Source organism: Chlorocebus sabaeus, chromosome 10 (genome assembly GCF_047675955.1).
Source record: "Chlorocebus sabaeus isolate Y175 chromosome 10, mChlSab1.0.hap1, whole genome shotgun sequence".
NCBI lineage: Eukaryota > Metazoa > Chordata > Mammalia > Primates > Cercopithecidae > Chlorocebus > Chlorocebus sabaeus.
The window spans coordinates 97,248,552-97,265,968 of NC_132913.1; the positions used below are offsets into that span (position 1 = coordinate 97,248,552).

A 17,417-nucleotide genomic window follows, 5' to 3' on the forward strand; every position below is an offset into this window, starting at 1 on the left:
GGAACGTTGTAGAGGGAGTATACCACCAGCTTCACCAGTAGTAAACTGTCCTGTCTTAATAATTCCAATGCTCATCTAAGCCTAAGGAATTACTTTCTTCCTCTCTACCTGGAAAAACTATTTAATCGCACAGCTATCTTTCTTTCCCCAACTTCCTTCTTGCCTCCAAACAGGGACTGTATTGTGACATTCGTCAGCTGGTCCAGTTTATCAAAGAGGCTCACGGGAATGTCTTCAGGAGAGTGGCCCTCAGCGCTTTGCTTGATAGTGCGGAGAAGTTAGCACCAGGGAAAAAGGTGGAGGAGAATGAACCGGAATCTAAGCCTGCAGGCAGTAAAAGGTTGGAAGCTTGAACTCTCTGAATATGAGTGTTTGCCTTATGTCAGTAGAATAGAATCTGCTGTTGTACTGTCTGTGTGGTTCCTGTGGTAAAACTTCAGTATAGGAATGGTAAAATTATCTTGCATAAGTGGTTTCACTGGTGTGGTGCAGCTGCAGCTTAGAAAGGGAATGAATTTACTGTCAAATAAATGCCACCTGTAATATGAATTAGAGCTCAGTTGTTCTTGAATTTTCATATACTTGAATTTCACGTCGTAGCTCTTAATTAAATGGTAAAATGCTACCTGTTTTAGTCTCTTCTATACATAATTTACACTTTTATTCAGAAAGGAAAAGCAATTACTGATACCGTATGATCCTGTTCAGTAAATTCTATTCTAAATGTGGCAAAAGACAAATGGCTAAGTAATAGCCTGTTGTTTTTCCTTCTAGTAAACATATTTATTTTATGCCTATTGTATATTAACTCCTACCTAAAAATTAAAATAAACTCCTAAACTTAAAATCCTGCTTGCAGTTAATGACTCTGTTTGCAATAATGGTGATATTGTGAAGCAAAAAGGCTGCTAAGTCATGAGTTAATGGTGCGGTATAAATTCTAAACAATATAGATTCCTGGTGACATAAAGTTCACAAGCAGCAAAGTTGTCTACAACAGAATGTTTTTGTTTATGAAGTGTATGAAGTATTAAGAGTTGCTATCCTGCTCTGCTGTAATTGTTGGAATGCACCATTTGCGTAGGTCAGAGGCGGGAAGCATTGTGGATAAAGGCCAGATATCCTCTGCACCTGAGGAATGTCGCAGCTTCATGTCCGGTCGCCCCTCACAGACTCCAGAGCAGTAAGTAGCGTTGGCTTTGTCTCCATTGCAGAGGGCTATGCACTTCACTCTGGAAGAATTTCTGTTTTCCAAACTGCTATTTCTTTGTTTTTCATTTCCTTTGAACTTTGCCTTGTTTCTACCCTTTACATTTCATTCCCAATGCCACTAACCTCTCCAGGCCAAATCACAAATAACCAGTCTGTACCTATGAGAAGCCTGCCTAACTACATTTCCCATCTCCAATCTCTCCCTCGCTTCTGCTTTTCATGCACACTACTGAAGATACACCTTGAAAAATAGTATATATACCAGGTGGGCTGGGAGTGTCCTCCAGTTTCTTGCTTAAAATCTCTTATAATTTTTTTAAAAATTAAATGTATGAATGGCTGTCAATATACTTAATGCAGCTTTTCTCAAAAGAAGTAACAAAAACTTCTCCAATGCTCACATTTAGCTGAAGCATAGACTGTACCCCATTGTACCTTGGTCCTCTCTTGAGATCCATTCCAGTGTCCTCTGACATCAGTTAATCTACACTTTTCGTAATGGAAAAATAAAAAACATCTTTAAATTAGTGTCCCCGGAAAATATAAGGGTTAGTGTAGACACTAATTGTACAGCCTAGTTCTATGCAAGTTTTATTTGTATTTTTTCTCTTTTTGAGAACTACTAATCCACAAGTGGAGTGAAAACATGTACTTCGTTTAAAGTATACCGTTCTGCTTCCCAAAACCTTACTCAGTATTAAGTGATTTTTCCTCTAGGGATCCTACAGTATATTCTAGGTATTATAGTATCCTTTCTTCACAGTCAGGGAAATCAAAGTGAGAAGCAAACAGCCATCAGATAGGACCTTAGTAATCCATAGCAAGTGAACAAAATCTTCAAAGAAAAAATGCCCACGCAGTTCTTGGAGCACTTCAAAATCTTAGAGATTTTGTAGTAAACACAAATTTGTGACAAACACAGTTTTGTGTTTATTTAGTGTTTAAGTAGATCAAGTCCATGGGTTCACAGAACATGTGAGTTTTTTCATATGGCTATAGCCCCAGTATGGAGACTGGGCTTGCTCATAGTAGGCATTTAATCTATATTTCATGATTGAATGAATGAATGAATGATTCAATCAATCAATGAAAGGATAAAAGTGTCAGATTATCGTTAAGCTTTTGTTTTCTTTAGCTTCCTTTCTTGAAATTTAGTTTTAGTTTTCCCTTTAAGGTAGCCTTTAAGGACATGGTAAAAAAATCAAACCTAAGCTCTAAGGAAAAAAAAATCAATGTGAAAGACAAAGTTCTGTGACTGAATAGCCATGAGACTAGTTAAAAGGCTTTATACACAGAAAGTCTGCCCAAAAAAGAAGAGATGATTTTATTTTCAGATAACACCAGCAACTATTGAGCTAATCTGATCAATGAGAATGATCAACTAGGCAAATTGGATTTAAAAAATAAAGCCATCGACTATATATTTCTAGATTATTAAGTTTTCTAGATTCCAAAATGTTCTCTTAGTTCAGTGTTCTGTAAATACCACCTAATTTCTTAGCATTTAGCACATCTATTCTTTCTTCTTATGTGAAGATACATGTTTTAATATCTCTCTACATAAATATTTCCACTTAGAGTGATGTCATAAAATGTCAAACATGGAACTTTTCATGATCTCAATAGGCCCAAAAGGTAACCATGTCAAATGTCCCCTAGTTAGCACTGGAGAAAGATGGGTGGTTACTTCAGATGACACTGGCTCCTACTCTAGCTTCTCTTTCTGTTTCCTTCTCTCCCCTTGTGGCCCTGTGTCTTCTTCCTTCTTAAATAATAGTTACATTCTCTGATTCATATTAAAGCAGTTTTATGTACTCATTTCTCTGAAACCCAATATTGATACACACTATTGAACAAAGCCAATGTAACATTTTATTGAGGAAACTGAGAAATTATAACCTCCCCAGATGTTTTTATAGCCAGACCACATAGTCATACACATATCATTATGCCATGCATTTACCAAAAATCAGAAATGCTTCATACCCTGTGATTGTTTGATAAAAAGTAACTGAGAAATCAAATTTTAGAAAACTAATTTAAATTCATACCATATTTGATAAACAGAATGCCCTATTTTAAAAAAAAGAATTTAAAAATATTTAGTACTCTGATGAGATTTTAAGAAATTCTGGATACCCATATGAATATCTGTAGAAAATGATTGCTGTACACAGTACTGTCAAATTTTGGGTTGATTCAGCCCCAAAGCTTGTAAGAAAATCAATATGTAAAACCCCATAAATAAGTTTCATTATGTATTTTCTATACCTTTTCCTTTCCAAATTACTGGAGTAATATATGTTGCTCAAGCTGACAAATGTAGAAAACACAGAAAAACATAAAGGGAAAGTAGTTTAAAAATGGAAATACCACCAACTAGAGATAACCTCTGTAAACTCTTTGTGTATTATGTTGGAGACATTTTTGAGCATGTGTGCACACAAAACCACACTCAGACACGTGGTCACATGTACTTTCTTTCCCAATTAACCTGGTGATTTTTTTTAAAACTATTTCATTGTTGCCTTTTCACTTTGCAGTGTATAGTGAATATTTTTCATAGTCCTCTAAAATAAAAGTATAATGACTACAGAGTATACCACCATATGGAAATCCCATAATCTATTCAACTGTTTTCCTGGTGTTGAACATTTAGATTGTTGCCTCCTTTTTTAAGTTGACCAATAATAACTCAGTGAGTATTTGACCTTCTAGTACCTACATCTTAGTATGTTGTCCCATAATTTCCATGAGATTACTTTCTGGAAATTGAATTTCTCTGTTAAGGGTGGTGATATAAGCATTGGATAACGTATTGCCAAATTACTTTAAAGAAAGATTGGATCATTTTACCTCCCCACTGGAAGTATGATAGGAACTATTGCTGTCTCTCCTCCCCACCCCCCACTCCCCCCATGAACTCCCTTAATCTTTGCTAATTTATTGAGTAAAAATAAAGATCTTACTTCAGCTGCCTATGTTTTTTAATTTCTTGTGAGATTAAATTCTGCATATTATTGACCACTGGTCTTTCTCCTATTGTGGAATGCCCTAATCAAAAATCCCCTTGCAGGTGTTCCTGTTTGCCCTACTGAGTTGTACTTTTTTTTTTACTTTCAAGCCCTACCTAAGTTTCTTTGACTTACTGGTTGTAGGATGATGCATTTCCCGGGTACGGTGTGATGGCATTCCATTCATTTAAATATTTTTTGTAAGTTTATTTGGTGTTCAAGTATGATACTATACTGGGATGATGGGTGGAGAATGAGGAACAGTACTGCACAAACCTCAGGGGTCTTTAATAAAAAGGTAAATATTGGCCAGGCGCGGTGGCTCACGCCTGTAATCCCAGCACTTTGGGAGGCTGAGGCGGGGGGAATCATGAGGTCAGGAGATCGAGACCATCCTGGCTAACATAGTGAAACCCCATCTATACTAAAAATACAAAAAATTAGCTGGGCATGGTGGTGGGTGCCTGCAGTCCCAGCTACTCAGGAGGCTGAGACAGGAGAATCACTTGAACCTGGGAGGCGGAGGTTGCAGTGAGCCGAGATTGTGCCACTGCACTGCAGCCTGGGCGATAGAGCAAGACTCCATCTTAAAAAAAAGTTAAATGTTTACTGAAATTGTAAGTGCTTCTGGTATTATGACTCACACCTGCAGATGAATACCTGCAATAATATTTAATGTTTTTATTAAAGTTGAAAAAAAACGACCACCTCAAGTTATAGCTGAGACATAACTATTTTCAAGAAGAGCTCAGAAGATCAACCTTGATCTCTTTCCTCCCACTTCAGTGCCCACTCTTCCCACATTTCAGTCCATCAAAGATTGTTTTGCATGATTTGCCTAAATATCATTGACAGGAAGTTGAAAGAAATTTAGGAGAATTTCTCAAGTGTTGTCAGAAGTTTAACCCTATCCTCTGCTTGCTTACAGTGATGAGCAAATGCAAGGAGCCAACCTGGGGCGGAAAGATTTCTGGCGTAAGATGTTCAAGTCCCAGAGTGCAGCAAGTGACACCAGCAGCCAGTCTGAGCAGGACACTTCAGAATGCACCACTGCCCACTCAGGGACCACCTCTGACCGACGTGCCCGCTCACGATCCCGCAGAATTTCCCTCCGGAAGAAGCTTAAACTCCCCATAGGTAAAAGTATGTCTGTATTTGTTTATGGATTATCTTATTACCAACCATGTCCTCAGATCAATTCAGTAATGCATAGTAGGGCTGAAAAAGAAGATCTTCATGTCATAAGACCTAAACTGACTTCATTCATTCATTTAATTTTTTTCCACATGTATTTTTTAATGCCCTAGTATATGCCTCTTCTGTGCGCAGTCACTACACTAGCCATCAAGGATTAAATAGCGAGCAAATACAGCCTCCCAACTTTGCTAAACTTGCAATATAGTAGGAGCCCCAGTCATTAAAGCAGATAATCATACAACTAAGTATAATTGCAAACTATGAATTTTATGAAGGAAATATACATAGTTCTGTGAAAGCATGCAACAATGAGACCTGACCCAAATGTGGGGGAGGAGGCAGAAATCAGGGAAGGCTTTCTAGTGATAGTGGCATTAAGATCTCCAGGATACTTGGGAGAAGGAACGAGAGCACTCCAGGTAGCCATTATATGCAAAGATATTAGGAGGCCGGAGGGAAGTGAAGGAACTGAAACAAGGGGACAGGTGGCTGTATGACTATAGTAGAATGATAGAGGCCAGGTCAGGTTGACTTCTCATTCTAGATCCCTGGATAGCCAAGATGGGATGTTGAACAGGAGAGTAACTCAAGCAAGTAAACTTTTTCCAAAACATCACTGCGTGGAAATCATAATGGAGGGAGCTTGAGCAGATAAGGGAGACCAGATGGAAAGTTAGCTAGTAGGTTAGGTATAAGTAAATGGAAGCTTGAACTGGGTAGTGGCCATGTAGGCACAGATAAATGAACACATTTGAGAAATATTTAGGAGGTAAAATTCACAATCTTTAATGAGAGATGTGAAGCTGGATAGATGATGGTTTCATCTCAACCCAGATTCTTTTTGTCCTGGCCCCACATGCTCATGTAATTTTATAGTCTAACACTGAACATTTTTATTCAAAGCGTGTACATTGAAAACACTTTGTTTTTCTCTTTGTACCAAGTCATGTAACTTTCATCGCTTGTTGGGCTTATGTTGACATTTCTGTTTAATTGATTGGGTAGAAAATGCTACATTGATCTAAATGATTTAACTATTAAATAGGGAACTGGCTGAAAAGATCATCCCTCTCAGGCCTGGCAGATGGTGTGGAGGACCTCCTAGACATTAGCTCTGTGGACCGACTCTCTTTCATCAGACAAAGCTCCAAGGTAAACAGGACATAACTTGTGTAAGTGAATGTTGAAGTCGCTGACCGAAACATGTGAAGGCTGAGAAATAGCAAACACCTGCAGGAACCAAATAAGGAAAAGCTGAAGAAACTCTCCAGATGAACTAACTTTGGAAACTTAGATAAGCAATGGAAACTAAAATGTTTAAGTAGTAGGCTATCATAGGAAAGGAAAAAGGAAAAGTGTGGTCGAAAATTATGTAAAATTATAATGCAGATGTGGAGATGTATATAGACATTTTTCCCAGCCATTTTTAACTTTTGACACACCTATGAAATGACTGGCATTTCAAACTCCTATCCAAGAATCCGGTAATTTTACAGTGATTCCTTTTACATCTTAAGACACACATAATCCATTCTTTTTCCACTACTTTTGGCACCATATGAACCATTTTCTGTATTGAAAAGAAGAAAGAAACTCAGGATGACTGTTTTCACTACACTCCTCCTTCGTAATACTGTGAAGCATTGGAGTAGTGTAAGATTTCTTCCAAGAGTCTTCTCTGTGGATGCTCCATGGCCTGGTCATTTGTATGCCTAATTCTCAGCAAATGTAAGAGTTATGTTTCCTTATATGTATACAAATTATTTGCTTACATTCTTTTGTTTTCTAATCTCAGTAACACCAGGGTTTTTGTTTTGTTTTGTTTTATTGTGGGTTTTTTTTTGTTGTTGCTGTTGTTTTTGTTTTTGTTTTGTTTTTGACAGAGACTCTATCTGTCACCAGGTTGGAGTGCAGTAAGTGATCTTGGCTCACTGCAACCTCCACCTCCCGGGTTCAAGCGATTCTCCTGCCTCAGCCTCCCAAGTAACTGCGACTAGTGTGTGCTACCATACCCAGCTAATTTTTGTATTTTTAGTAGAGATGGGGTTTCACCATGTTGACCAGGATGGTCTCAGTCTCTTGACCTCGTGATCCGCATGCCTCGACCTCCCAAAGTGCTGGGATTACAGGCATGAGCCACCGTGCCCAGCCAAACCATTTTATTTTATCTAGTCTGTTTTAAAAGTGATATTTTGAAATTACACAAGTAATATGCAAGACTATTGGATATTTAGAAAATGTATGTGTCATTCCTTCCTTACCTTCTATTTGCTAAAAAAGCATAAGTCAAATATTGGAGTTTGTGTGGCCCATAGCTTCCTTGCTGTGCAAAAAATTTTGAGTACTGCTGACCTAAAAGCAAGATGAAGAATATATTTTAATTCTTAGAAAGAGAAACATGTTATTACATTTTCATTATAATGCACTCTATAAATTAATTTATACTGATTATTTCAGAGATTTAAAGTATTCTATTTGGCTGTCTTTCACTTTGGTCTGATTCTCAATTGTGGTGTTTGTAAAGAATAACTGTGTCTTGCTATTCATTATTTCAGTTTGGACTTTACCAGATTTAAACTCTAAGAATATCTCAATTATTTTTATAGCACCAGATTATTTAACTTTAGTTATCTGGGACCTGGTTCCTTCTTGTAGTTACAGTGATATCTTTTTTGGCACATGGGAATGAACTACACTGATGACTAAACTAACCAGATGTGGAACCCAGAAGAGCAAAGTAATCGTATGAAAATGAGTAAACAACTCATTTTCAAGTCAAGGATTGATCTAACCACAAAGATTTACCTTTGAATCTTGTTGTCTCTCTACTTTCCTTTTTTTTTTTTTTTCCAGGTCAAATTCACCAGTGCTGTGAAGCTTTCTGAAGGTGGGCCAGGAAGTGGAATGGAAAATGGAAGAGATGAAGAGGAGAATTTCTTCAAGCGTCTTGGTAAATATCATGCATCCTAAGAATTCTATTCAACTTTCATCAAACTGAACAAAAACTTGATTAGATTAAGTGTTCCATTTTCTATTTTCATTGGTTTTTTATTCATTTATTTCTCATACATGCCTTTTACCACTATCTATAGCTTCTCTTTTTGCAATTTGATTCAACAGACATTTATGGAAGCCTTACTATGTTCCTCACTCTGTGATGGGCACTGGGTTTGCAAAGAGTAAGATCCAGCCTCTTCTGCTGTTCTATCCTTTATTAAAATTTGAGAACTTTACAAAACTTCCAGAGATCCTTTTATCCACCCACCTATCTACTTACAAATTCTGCTCAGTATATCCCTGACAGGTGGCCAGCCGCCCTCTGCACACTTTCACTGAGGGGGAGTTTATAACTTTACAAAGCAACCTGTTCCAGAGCAAGACAGCCTTAATTATTAGAGAATTTTTCTTCACATTCTGAGGACATACTTATCCACAAATTTGCTTCATTTGTCCTAGTTATGATGTCTGTACCAAGATGCACACACATACACATCACATACACTCTCACACACACATACCATGCAAGCACCATATGTTATCCATTTCATGTTCTCTCTTTTGATCTCACTGCTGCTAGCTAAACATCTTTGATTTCTTTACTTTTCCTTACGTGGAAGTGTCTCTAGATCCGTCACCATTCTGATTCCTTTTTATTATGTATTTTAGTTAGATGATATGCTTTTTTGCAAAATGTGGAACTTAGGATGGAATGCAGTATGCCATATTTAAAATCAGTTAGTATAGTGGATAGTGTAACTATACACTTGAGGACCACAGGAAGTGTATGAACACAATTTAATATTACATTTTCTATTTTCACATTACATAATTGGTTTGTATTGATTAATTTTTTGCTAGCTTTTTTTCACATGGATGAATATCATGGTATATTTTGATGTAGCCATTATTTGTTCTTCATTTCAAAAATGATGAAAATTTATTATTTCATTAATTTAGGAGGTAGTTAAGTCACTTCCCCAGGAAGGAAATTAAGAGACAGAATCCATAATTTTGAGAAGTATCCATTTTCAATCCTTTTACACTCTTCCCACTCTTTATAATCCATAATATTTGAGATTAAAATATAAATAAATAAGCAAATGAATGAAAAGAGAATCGAAACTAAATCGAACTCTGTCTTTTCTTCTTTGTACTATAAAGGTCTGTCTGCAAAGACATGCACATTTCCCTGTTCTCGTCCAAGTTGTTCATACTATTTCTGAACAGGACAAATGCAAAGATATAACTCTAAGAATACTTCTACTTGACTTTGATTAATTAATAATTTGTGGGTACAGATTTTTAGTGAACCATGCATGTAATTTTCTAGTGATCAGAGAACTTTCCCATATCACTGCAGAAACATCATCAGAATTTTCCAGAACATGCCTATGATATCCTTACAACTCTATCAAAAAGAAGAACGTGACTTGGTTCAGCAAAATGAAGTTACAGTGACTCCTATGATTACTTCTCTTTTGAAAATGTTCCTATCTATTTAATTATCTCTTATAGAATTTGACTAGGGCAAATATCAAGTTTATTAGTCTCTGTGGTTTCAAGAATCTTCCTAATAACCAGGACATTCATCATTTTCAATCCTTTTACACTCTTTCCACTCCTCACAATATTTTGGAGACAATATGTCTCACGTTCAGACGTCAGTATTATAAAGAAATTTTTGTTGTGCTTTTTTGAGAAGGAAGTGTTGAGCTAAAGTGTGTTCTCCAGGTATGTGTCATGCTAACTGGATGTCATTTGACTGGAGCTGCAATCACATCTTTAAGTTCTCTTTATGCACTAAAGTGTAACTGAGGCTTAAACTCAAAGAATGTAGGGTCTCTCACATTTGGTGAATATTTCTTCTTTTTTCAAAATTCCTTCCTTCCTTCCTTCCTTCCTTCCTTCCTTCCTTCCTTCCTTCCTTCCCTCCCTCCCTCCCTCCCTCCCTCCCTCCTTCCTTCCTCCTTCCTTCCTTCCTCCCTCCCTCCTTCCCTCCTTCCTCCCTCCCTCACTCCTTCCCTCCCTCCCTCCCTCCTTCCCTTCCTCCTTCCCTTCCTCCCATCCTCCCTTCTTTCTTCTCTTTCTCTCTTTCTCTCTTTCTTTCTTTTCTTTCTTTCCTCTCTTTCTTTCTTTCCTGTCTTTCCTTTCTTCCTTCTTTCTTTTTGAGACAGGGTCTTCCCCTATCACCCATGCTAGAGTGCAATGGTACAATCATAGTTCACTGCAGCCTCAAACTCCCAGGCTCAAATGATACTCCTGCCTCAACCTTGCAAATAGCTAGGATTATGGACATGCACCACCATGCCGCACTAAGTTTGTTTTACATTTTTTGTAGAGATGGGTGGGGAGTGGGGTGTCTTGCTATGTTGCCCAGGCTGGTCTTGAACTCTTGGCCTCAAGTGATCCTCCTACCTCAGCTTCCCAAAGTGCTGGGATTACAGGCATGAACCACCATGCCTGCCCAAATATTTCTTCTTAAGTGAACTTTTTCTGTCTACTGCGAACTGAATGTGTATATCCCAAAAAAATTTGTCTCAAAGCTCTAATCCCCAAAGTGATAGTATTTAGAGATGGAGGCTTTGGGAGGTGATTAGGTTTAGATAAGATCATAAGGGGGGCACTTGTGATGGGATTTTAATGCCCTTATTAAAAAAAAAAAAAAAAGAGGAGACATAAGATCTCTCTGCATGCATACACCAAGGAAAAGCCACGTGAGGACATAACCAGGAAGAGAACCATCACCAAGAACCTGACCATGAGGATACCCTGATCTCAGACTTCCAGCCTTCAGAACTGTGAGAAATAAATGTCTGTTGTTTTAAGTCACCCAGTCTATGGCATTTCCTTATAGCTGACCTAACTGATTACGGCACTATACTTCCCCATTTGTAGATTTTTCTTCCTGGTAGAAAAGATAAAAGCATAATTGACTTGTTTCCACTCTCCTTTTAATTCTCTTACATTCTCTTCTTATTCATGTTCCAAACATGTTATCATTAGCATTTCTTACAAACATTAGTTCATTCTGGAGTTTGTGTTTTTCTTACCACGATTCCTATGGATTTTAGCCATTGCTTCGTATATTCTTTGTATTCCATTCACAGATTCAAAAGATCTGATATGGAATATTCATAGAGCCAGATTCTACAATGAGTTTGTGTCAACAATACCTGATATATCGGCAGTTTATTTTTGCGTGTCTAGAAAACAAAGCCATAGTATTTGAGATTGTTATCTGGAATATTTTATGTGTTTTGGGCTGGCAAGAGAATATAGCTTATATATCACTATTCTTTGCCTATGTTCTCTTGCTTGTTAAAAATTATAAAAGATAGGCTGTGAGATGATTCCTTTGGAATTGCTTGCAGAAAATAAGTATCTCCAGCTTAAACAACATTATCTGCTAATCTAAGTACATCGTATTTTGCAACAACTACTTCCCTTAATCGTGCAAACATCATTCTATTTTTGAGCCTCCTTTTTTCCTTCCTTCCTTTTCTCCTTCCTTGCTTTCTTTCCTTCTCTTTTCTTTCTTTCTCTTGCTTTCTTCCTTGCTCTCTCCCTTCTTTCTTTCTTTTCTCTCTTCCCTTCTTTCCTTCTTTTTCTTTCTTTCTTTTGCAATCTATCTGTATAAATGATTTGTACCCAATCATGATAGATGTATTGTCTTTTCTCATGTAAATTATCTTAATTACAGAATTTGTTTCTTTCTTTAAAGTTGTTAAAGAGAACAAACATCAAACCGTCTTACCCTCAGTTTAAACTCATTACTTCAACTTCAGTGATTTGAGATGAAATGCCAATATAATTTCTTTAAAATTTAAGAGTTATTCAATAAATGAAAACTGTATCTGGTGAACGTGAAATAGAATTGAAATTACATTCAGTAATCAGCTATCTTTTTCTTTTGTGTTTTCGTATTCGCTGAAATTATTTCATTTAAAAAATCATGTTGTCTATTTGAGGGAAGGTGTTTGATTAATTAAAACAAATTTTTTCAACTAATCAACACGTTTACTGCTTATCTTCTATGTTCTCAGCTGTGCCATCAACACAATGGGAAATGCTGCTTAAAGAAATACTAGATTTTATATGTCTGAGACTTTGTACCCATAAATGTATATGATAATGATTTGCCAATTAAAAATAATATTAAAAACAAGTAGGATATTTTTATACATCCCTTCTTGGATTTAAAAGCTTATAAAAATGTATTATATGTAAATAGAATTATAATTACACCTCATTATACACCTCAACATAAAAAATAAATATTAAACAAATGCAACTAAAATATACTGAGGCTAAAAAAGTAATCATTATGTCTAAGGAAGCCAAGAGGCATTCTTACATCCTAGTGTATTGCTATAAAAAATTGATTAAAAATACGTTTTGCAGCCAAATTACTTTTTGACATTTCTTTTAGTAGTACAATATGGAATGCCAGCAGGATACAATTTTATCGTCAGTTTATCATTAAAGATACAGGAGAAAACCCAGGAAATATAACATGTACAATGAGGAATTATTTCTTACATTAAGTTTTTCTAACATGATCACTACCTTCAGCAAAGTATAAAAGTCTGACCTTCTTCCATATAAACATTTGGTATTTTAGAGATTACATTGTGGCATAGTAGTAAGAGTGTAGGTTTGTGGTCGGTAGATCTGGATTTAAATGTTGCCTTTATAACTGTCCATTGTATAAACAGATTGGGCTGCTTAACCTGTTCCATCACCTGTTCCTTCTTGATCTCTCTGTCTCTGTCCACCACTCTCTCCTCACCAACAGACCCATACATCCCAAAAATACATTCTCTTTTAAAATCATTTGTAAAAACTTATCTTATAGGGCTATTGCAAAAAATAAAGAAAATTAATTATAAAACATTTCATACAGTACTTGGGATCTACTAAGTGCTCAAAATAGTACCAAAATTATATCAAAAATATATTATTATCTATTAATGCTATATAAATACAATGGAAAATTTCCATTATAATTAGCTTTTATTAATAACATGACTCTTATGTCCTGTGCTTATAGGATTCTGCTTATCTTCTCACCTGTAACAAATACATATTATTCTGTGAAGCAAAGAATATAGGTTCTTGCTGTCAGCGAGTGTTTTGATGACTTCTGTCTTCATTATTTTACTTACGTTCCTTAACTCATTATTTTTGAAATTCTTGCAATTAAAATGGCACTTCTTTTAGCAATATTGAATAAAATTCTTTTGAAATTAGTAATCTTGTCAAATAAAAGTTGAAGAAAACTGTGAAATACATATTCTTAATGTTTCCTTAAATAAAATGATGGCAACTGTTCTTACAAATTTGATAAATAAGAATAACTTCATTGATCATCTATCTGGTCTTAGGTATTAATTCCATTACAAATTTTAGGTAGTTATTACTTAATGTATTTTAAATCTTAATTATAGTAGCAAATAATAAAACAACTGGATTCACAAAAAAGAAAAATCTTATTATTTGGGATGTCTCTTCAATTCAAAGTTTAAGGGACTGTTTATACTTTTTAACAGATGAGAATCCTTTGGTATACATATTAGTATACTTTATATACTATTAAAGGGATATATATAAATGATTAATGAAGTGACATATAGTTATAAAGAATAACAGGAATATACCTGTTCTAGTAGCTTTGGTGGTGTCCGGTGAGGAAATAGAGTAGCATGTTGAAAGGGAGCTGCCTGAAAACAAGGCTTTCCTGGAATTGTTTGTTCCTCATCTATAGCTTTGTATCATTTGAGGTTTTGTCTTTTGAATTTTTTCCACCATCGAATTCTTCTCATGGTAGTTCTTTTTGCATATGATTTTTAAAAATGCTATACTAACTGGCCAAAAAAAAAAAAAACACTGAAGGTATTGAATTTTGAATTTTTGAATATGGAATATTTGTATCTGAAAAAGAAACAAAGCCATAAAGAATGAAATATAGGAAATTTCACTAATGATACTTCATCTTCTGAGGCCATTTTTGAGCTTATGAAAATGTTCAAATATAGGCAAAAAGTAAAGAGAATGGTTCAATGGATCCAAAATATTCATCACCCACTGGCAAAAATAATTTAGAAATTGCCATATTTGCTTCATCTATCTTTCATGCTCTTTTAAATGTATTGTAAAACAAATCTCAGACATCATGTTATTTCATACTGACATAGGTCAATATGATTGAGTCATTGTGAAAGTTGTAGACCAAGGCTGGTAATTATTTTTATGCCTTGCCATAATTTTTAAATCTGGTGATAATAAAGTCTAAGTGAATCTGTGTCCCAGGCTTAAACTGCTTCCAAATGATGTGTTCCCAGATAGAGTAGGTTCCCGCATTTTTACATTAGTGGATATGGTGGCTGACATCCTTGTGTGTGGTGCACTGTCATGGTAAACCCAGGCCCATAACTGTAAACACCCCCTTTTATCTACTATGAATGCAAATTGTTAGAGTAGTAACCCTAATTCTGGACCTCCAGTAGCCAGTGATTCTTTGTGCTGTAACTGATAAAAGGTTTTTCCTTTCACTACAATCCTTTCACCACCCCAAAATGTACCAATTTGTACAGCATGCTGTACACAATGTACACATTATACACAATGCTGTACCAATGCTGTATCAATTTGTTGTAACAGATTGGAAATTGCACAGTGACTGCAACTTCCATAAAAACAGAAGTTGTTGATTACAGGAAGAATAATTTTAAATACACCAAAAGCTCTTACTAGTATTCAAAGGAAGACCTGCAAGTAAAATGATCAAACACTGTATTTAAATATTTAGGTAAAATCTTACATTTTCATATGTCACGTGTTACCAGATTCCCAAAAGTCAGGATGTGTTTAAATCAAACATTAGGGTGGAGAGCAAGGAAGTGGAGTGAAGGAGAAAATTTTCTGGCCAACACTGTAGTAAACACACTGTTGTATCTTTGAAACTCTTTTTAAACCTGTGATCCGTTACATTCTCTCTCTTTCTTTCCTCCACCATGGCACCACTCCTATAGGTTGCCACAGTTTTGATGATCATCTCTCTCCCAACCAAGATGGTGGAAAAAGCAAAAACGTGGTGAATCTTGGAGCAATCCGACAAGGCATGAAACGCTTCCAATTTCTCTTGAACTGCTGTGAGCCAGGGACCATTCCTGATGCCTCCATCCTAGCAGCCGCCTTGGATCTAGTAAGTTGGTGAAAGAATTTTCCCACCCTACCCCGCATCCCAAGTAATACTATTAACAGAGGTAAGCATGAATCCCCAATTGTAATCCTCCTGTGTTTGTTTGTTTGCTTTTTCAGAATTAGTGATAAAAGGGGGAAGAAAGATGGTGAGGTGAGAGAAAAGAAAGGGAGAAACATCCTAATTAATATGCCCTCGGAAATAGACTGTCTAAATATGTGAGGGCTCTGGAGTCAGACTGACTGAGTTAAAATCACTCTGACATTTACCACCTGAACCTCTGTAAAATGAGTGTAAGATCAATAACAATACTATAGCTGCCTTCTAGGGCTAGTGTGAAAACTAAACGAGGTATTAGATATAAAGCCCTCATCACAGTGCCTGAAATATAGGAACTACACAATAAAGTGGGCCATTATTATTATATTATTGGTCCTATGTCTGCCATGTATTAGTCCTTTAAACTCGCCAAGCCTTGATTTCATTATCCATCAATTGGAGGAAAAATATGAAGCAAGGATCAATTGAAATGAATTGCACAAAAGCACTTTGAACATTGTATGGTATTATACACATGTAAGGGATTAAAGAGTATGAAGTGGATCTTGGTTAGAAAGTGTTTTTGTCAGGTAAATTAGGCCCACATGTGAATTTTGAACTCAGCCTCTCAATTGATTTATCTTTATTTATAAAGTCTTCATATGCCGCATAAACATGGTACAAAATACCAAGTAAACATCAATAAATAAAAGTATTTTATTTTAACCTTTTAAAAAGACAAACTGAAATAGATTTTTATTAGAACAAAAAACTTTAAGCCTGCCAATAAATGATCTTTTTTTCAGGTTTTATGACACACAAATGACTGACCAGTGGTCACTCATATTTTACCTTGGAAAATAATACAAACCTTATAATGTAATTCATGAAATTTCTCTGTGACATTTGCAGCTTTTGCTCACAGGATATTTAGTGACCAGCAAGGTATGTGGCTTCATTTAAGGCTGAAATATTAGTACCACTTATAATCATCCAAAATGATTGCTTTCCATTATGTAAGATTTTTTCAGGCTGGGTGCGGTGGCTCATGCCAGCAATCCCAGCACTTTGGGAGGCCGAGGTGGGCAGATCATGAGATCAGGAGATCAAGACCATCCTGGCTAACACGGTGAAAACCCATCTCTACTAAAAACACAAAAAATTAGCCGGGCGTGGTGGCGGGTGCCTGTAATCCCAGCTACTCGGGAGACTGAGGCAGGAGAATGGCGTGAACCCGGGAGGCGGAGCTTGCAGTGAGCCAAGATCGCACCACTGCACTTCAGTCTGGGCGACAGAGCAAGACTCCGTCTCAAAAAAAAAAAAAAGAAAGATGTTTTTTTCAGTTAGTTTCTTATTATTGGGTAGTGACCTTTGAGATTTTTTTTAAAAATTGCAGCGTGTTCAATGTATATTGATATGTGCCATGGTGACATGGTAGAGAATCACAGGTCTCCAGGAGAGCTGGGGTTTGTGGCAATTAAGCAATCAAAGTACAGTGAGATGTCTGCCTAAAGCAGGAGAGCTTAACAAGGCAAGGAGCCAATCCCCTGTTTTCTAGGTGGGACAGTGGAAGCTTAGCTGTCACTCTTTTGAGTCATGCATGGTTTGTCTTAATCACATCTTGCTCTGTTCCCTAAGGAGCAGATTAAAATAAATAAATGCAACAAATTCATTAGAAAAGAATAAACAATCAAACTCTTAAATAATGGAAAAGTGTATGAACAGTCAGTCACCAAAAATACTAATAGTCAGTA

General features: G+C 36.3%; 1 protein-coding gene across 13 annotated transcripts in view; it reads left to right on the top strand.

Annotated features, from left to right (window-relative positions):
• The window catches only part of UNC80 (unc-80 homolog, NALCN channel complex subunit), a 230,615-nt gene that overhangs the window by 65,343 nt on the left and 147,855 nt on the right, over positions 1-17,417 (top strand). For 10 of the 13 annotated variants that reach the window (XM_038001602.2, XM_038001590.2, XM_038001588.2 and 7 more), the window contains exons 17-22: positions 174-340; positions 1,085-1,183; positions 5,155-5,369; positions 6,469-6,575; positions 8,277-8,373; positions 15,455-15,627. In XM_038001602.2, the coding sequence (XP_037857530.1) occupies positions 174-340; positions 1,085-1,183; positions 5,155-5,369; positions 6,469-6,575; positions 8,277-8,373; positions 15,455-15,627 (858 nt within the window). The remainder of the gene's footprint in view (positions 1-173; positions 341-1,084; positions 1,184-5,154; positions 5,370-6,468; positions 6,576-8,276; positions 8,374-15,454; positions 15,628-17,417) is intronic. The other 3 variants (XM_038001591.2, XM_038001594.2, XM_038001596.2) reach the window with 1 other exon arrangement.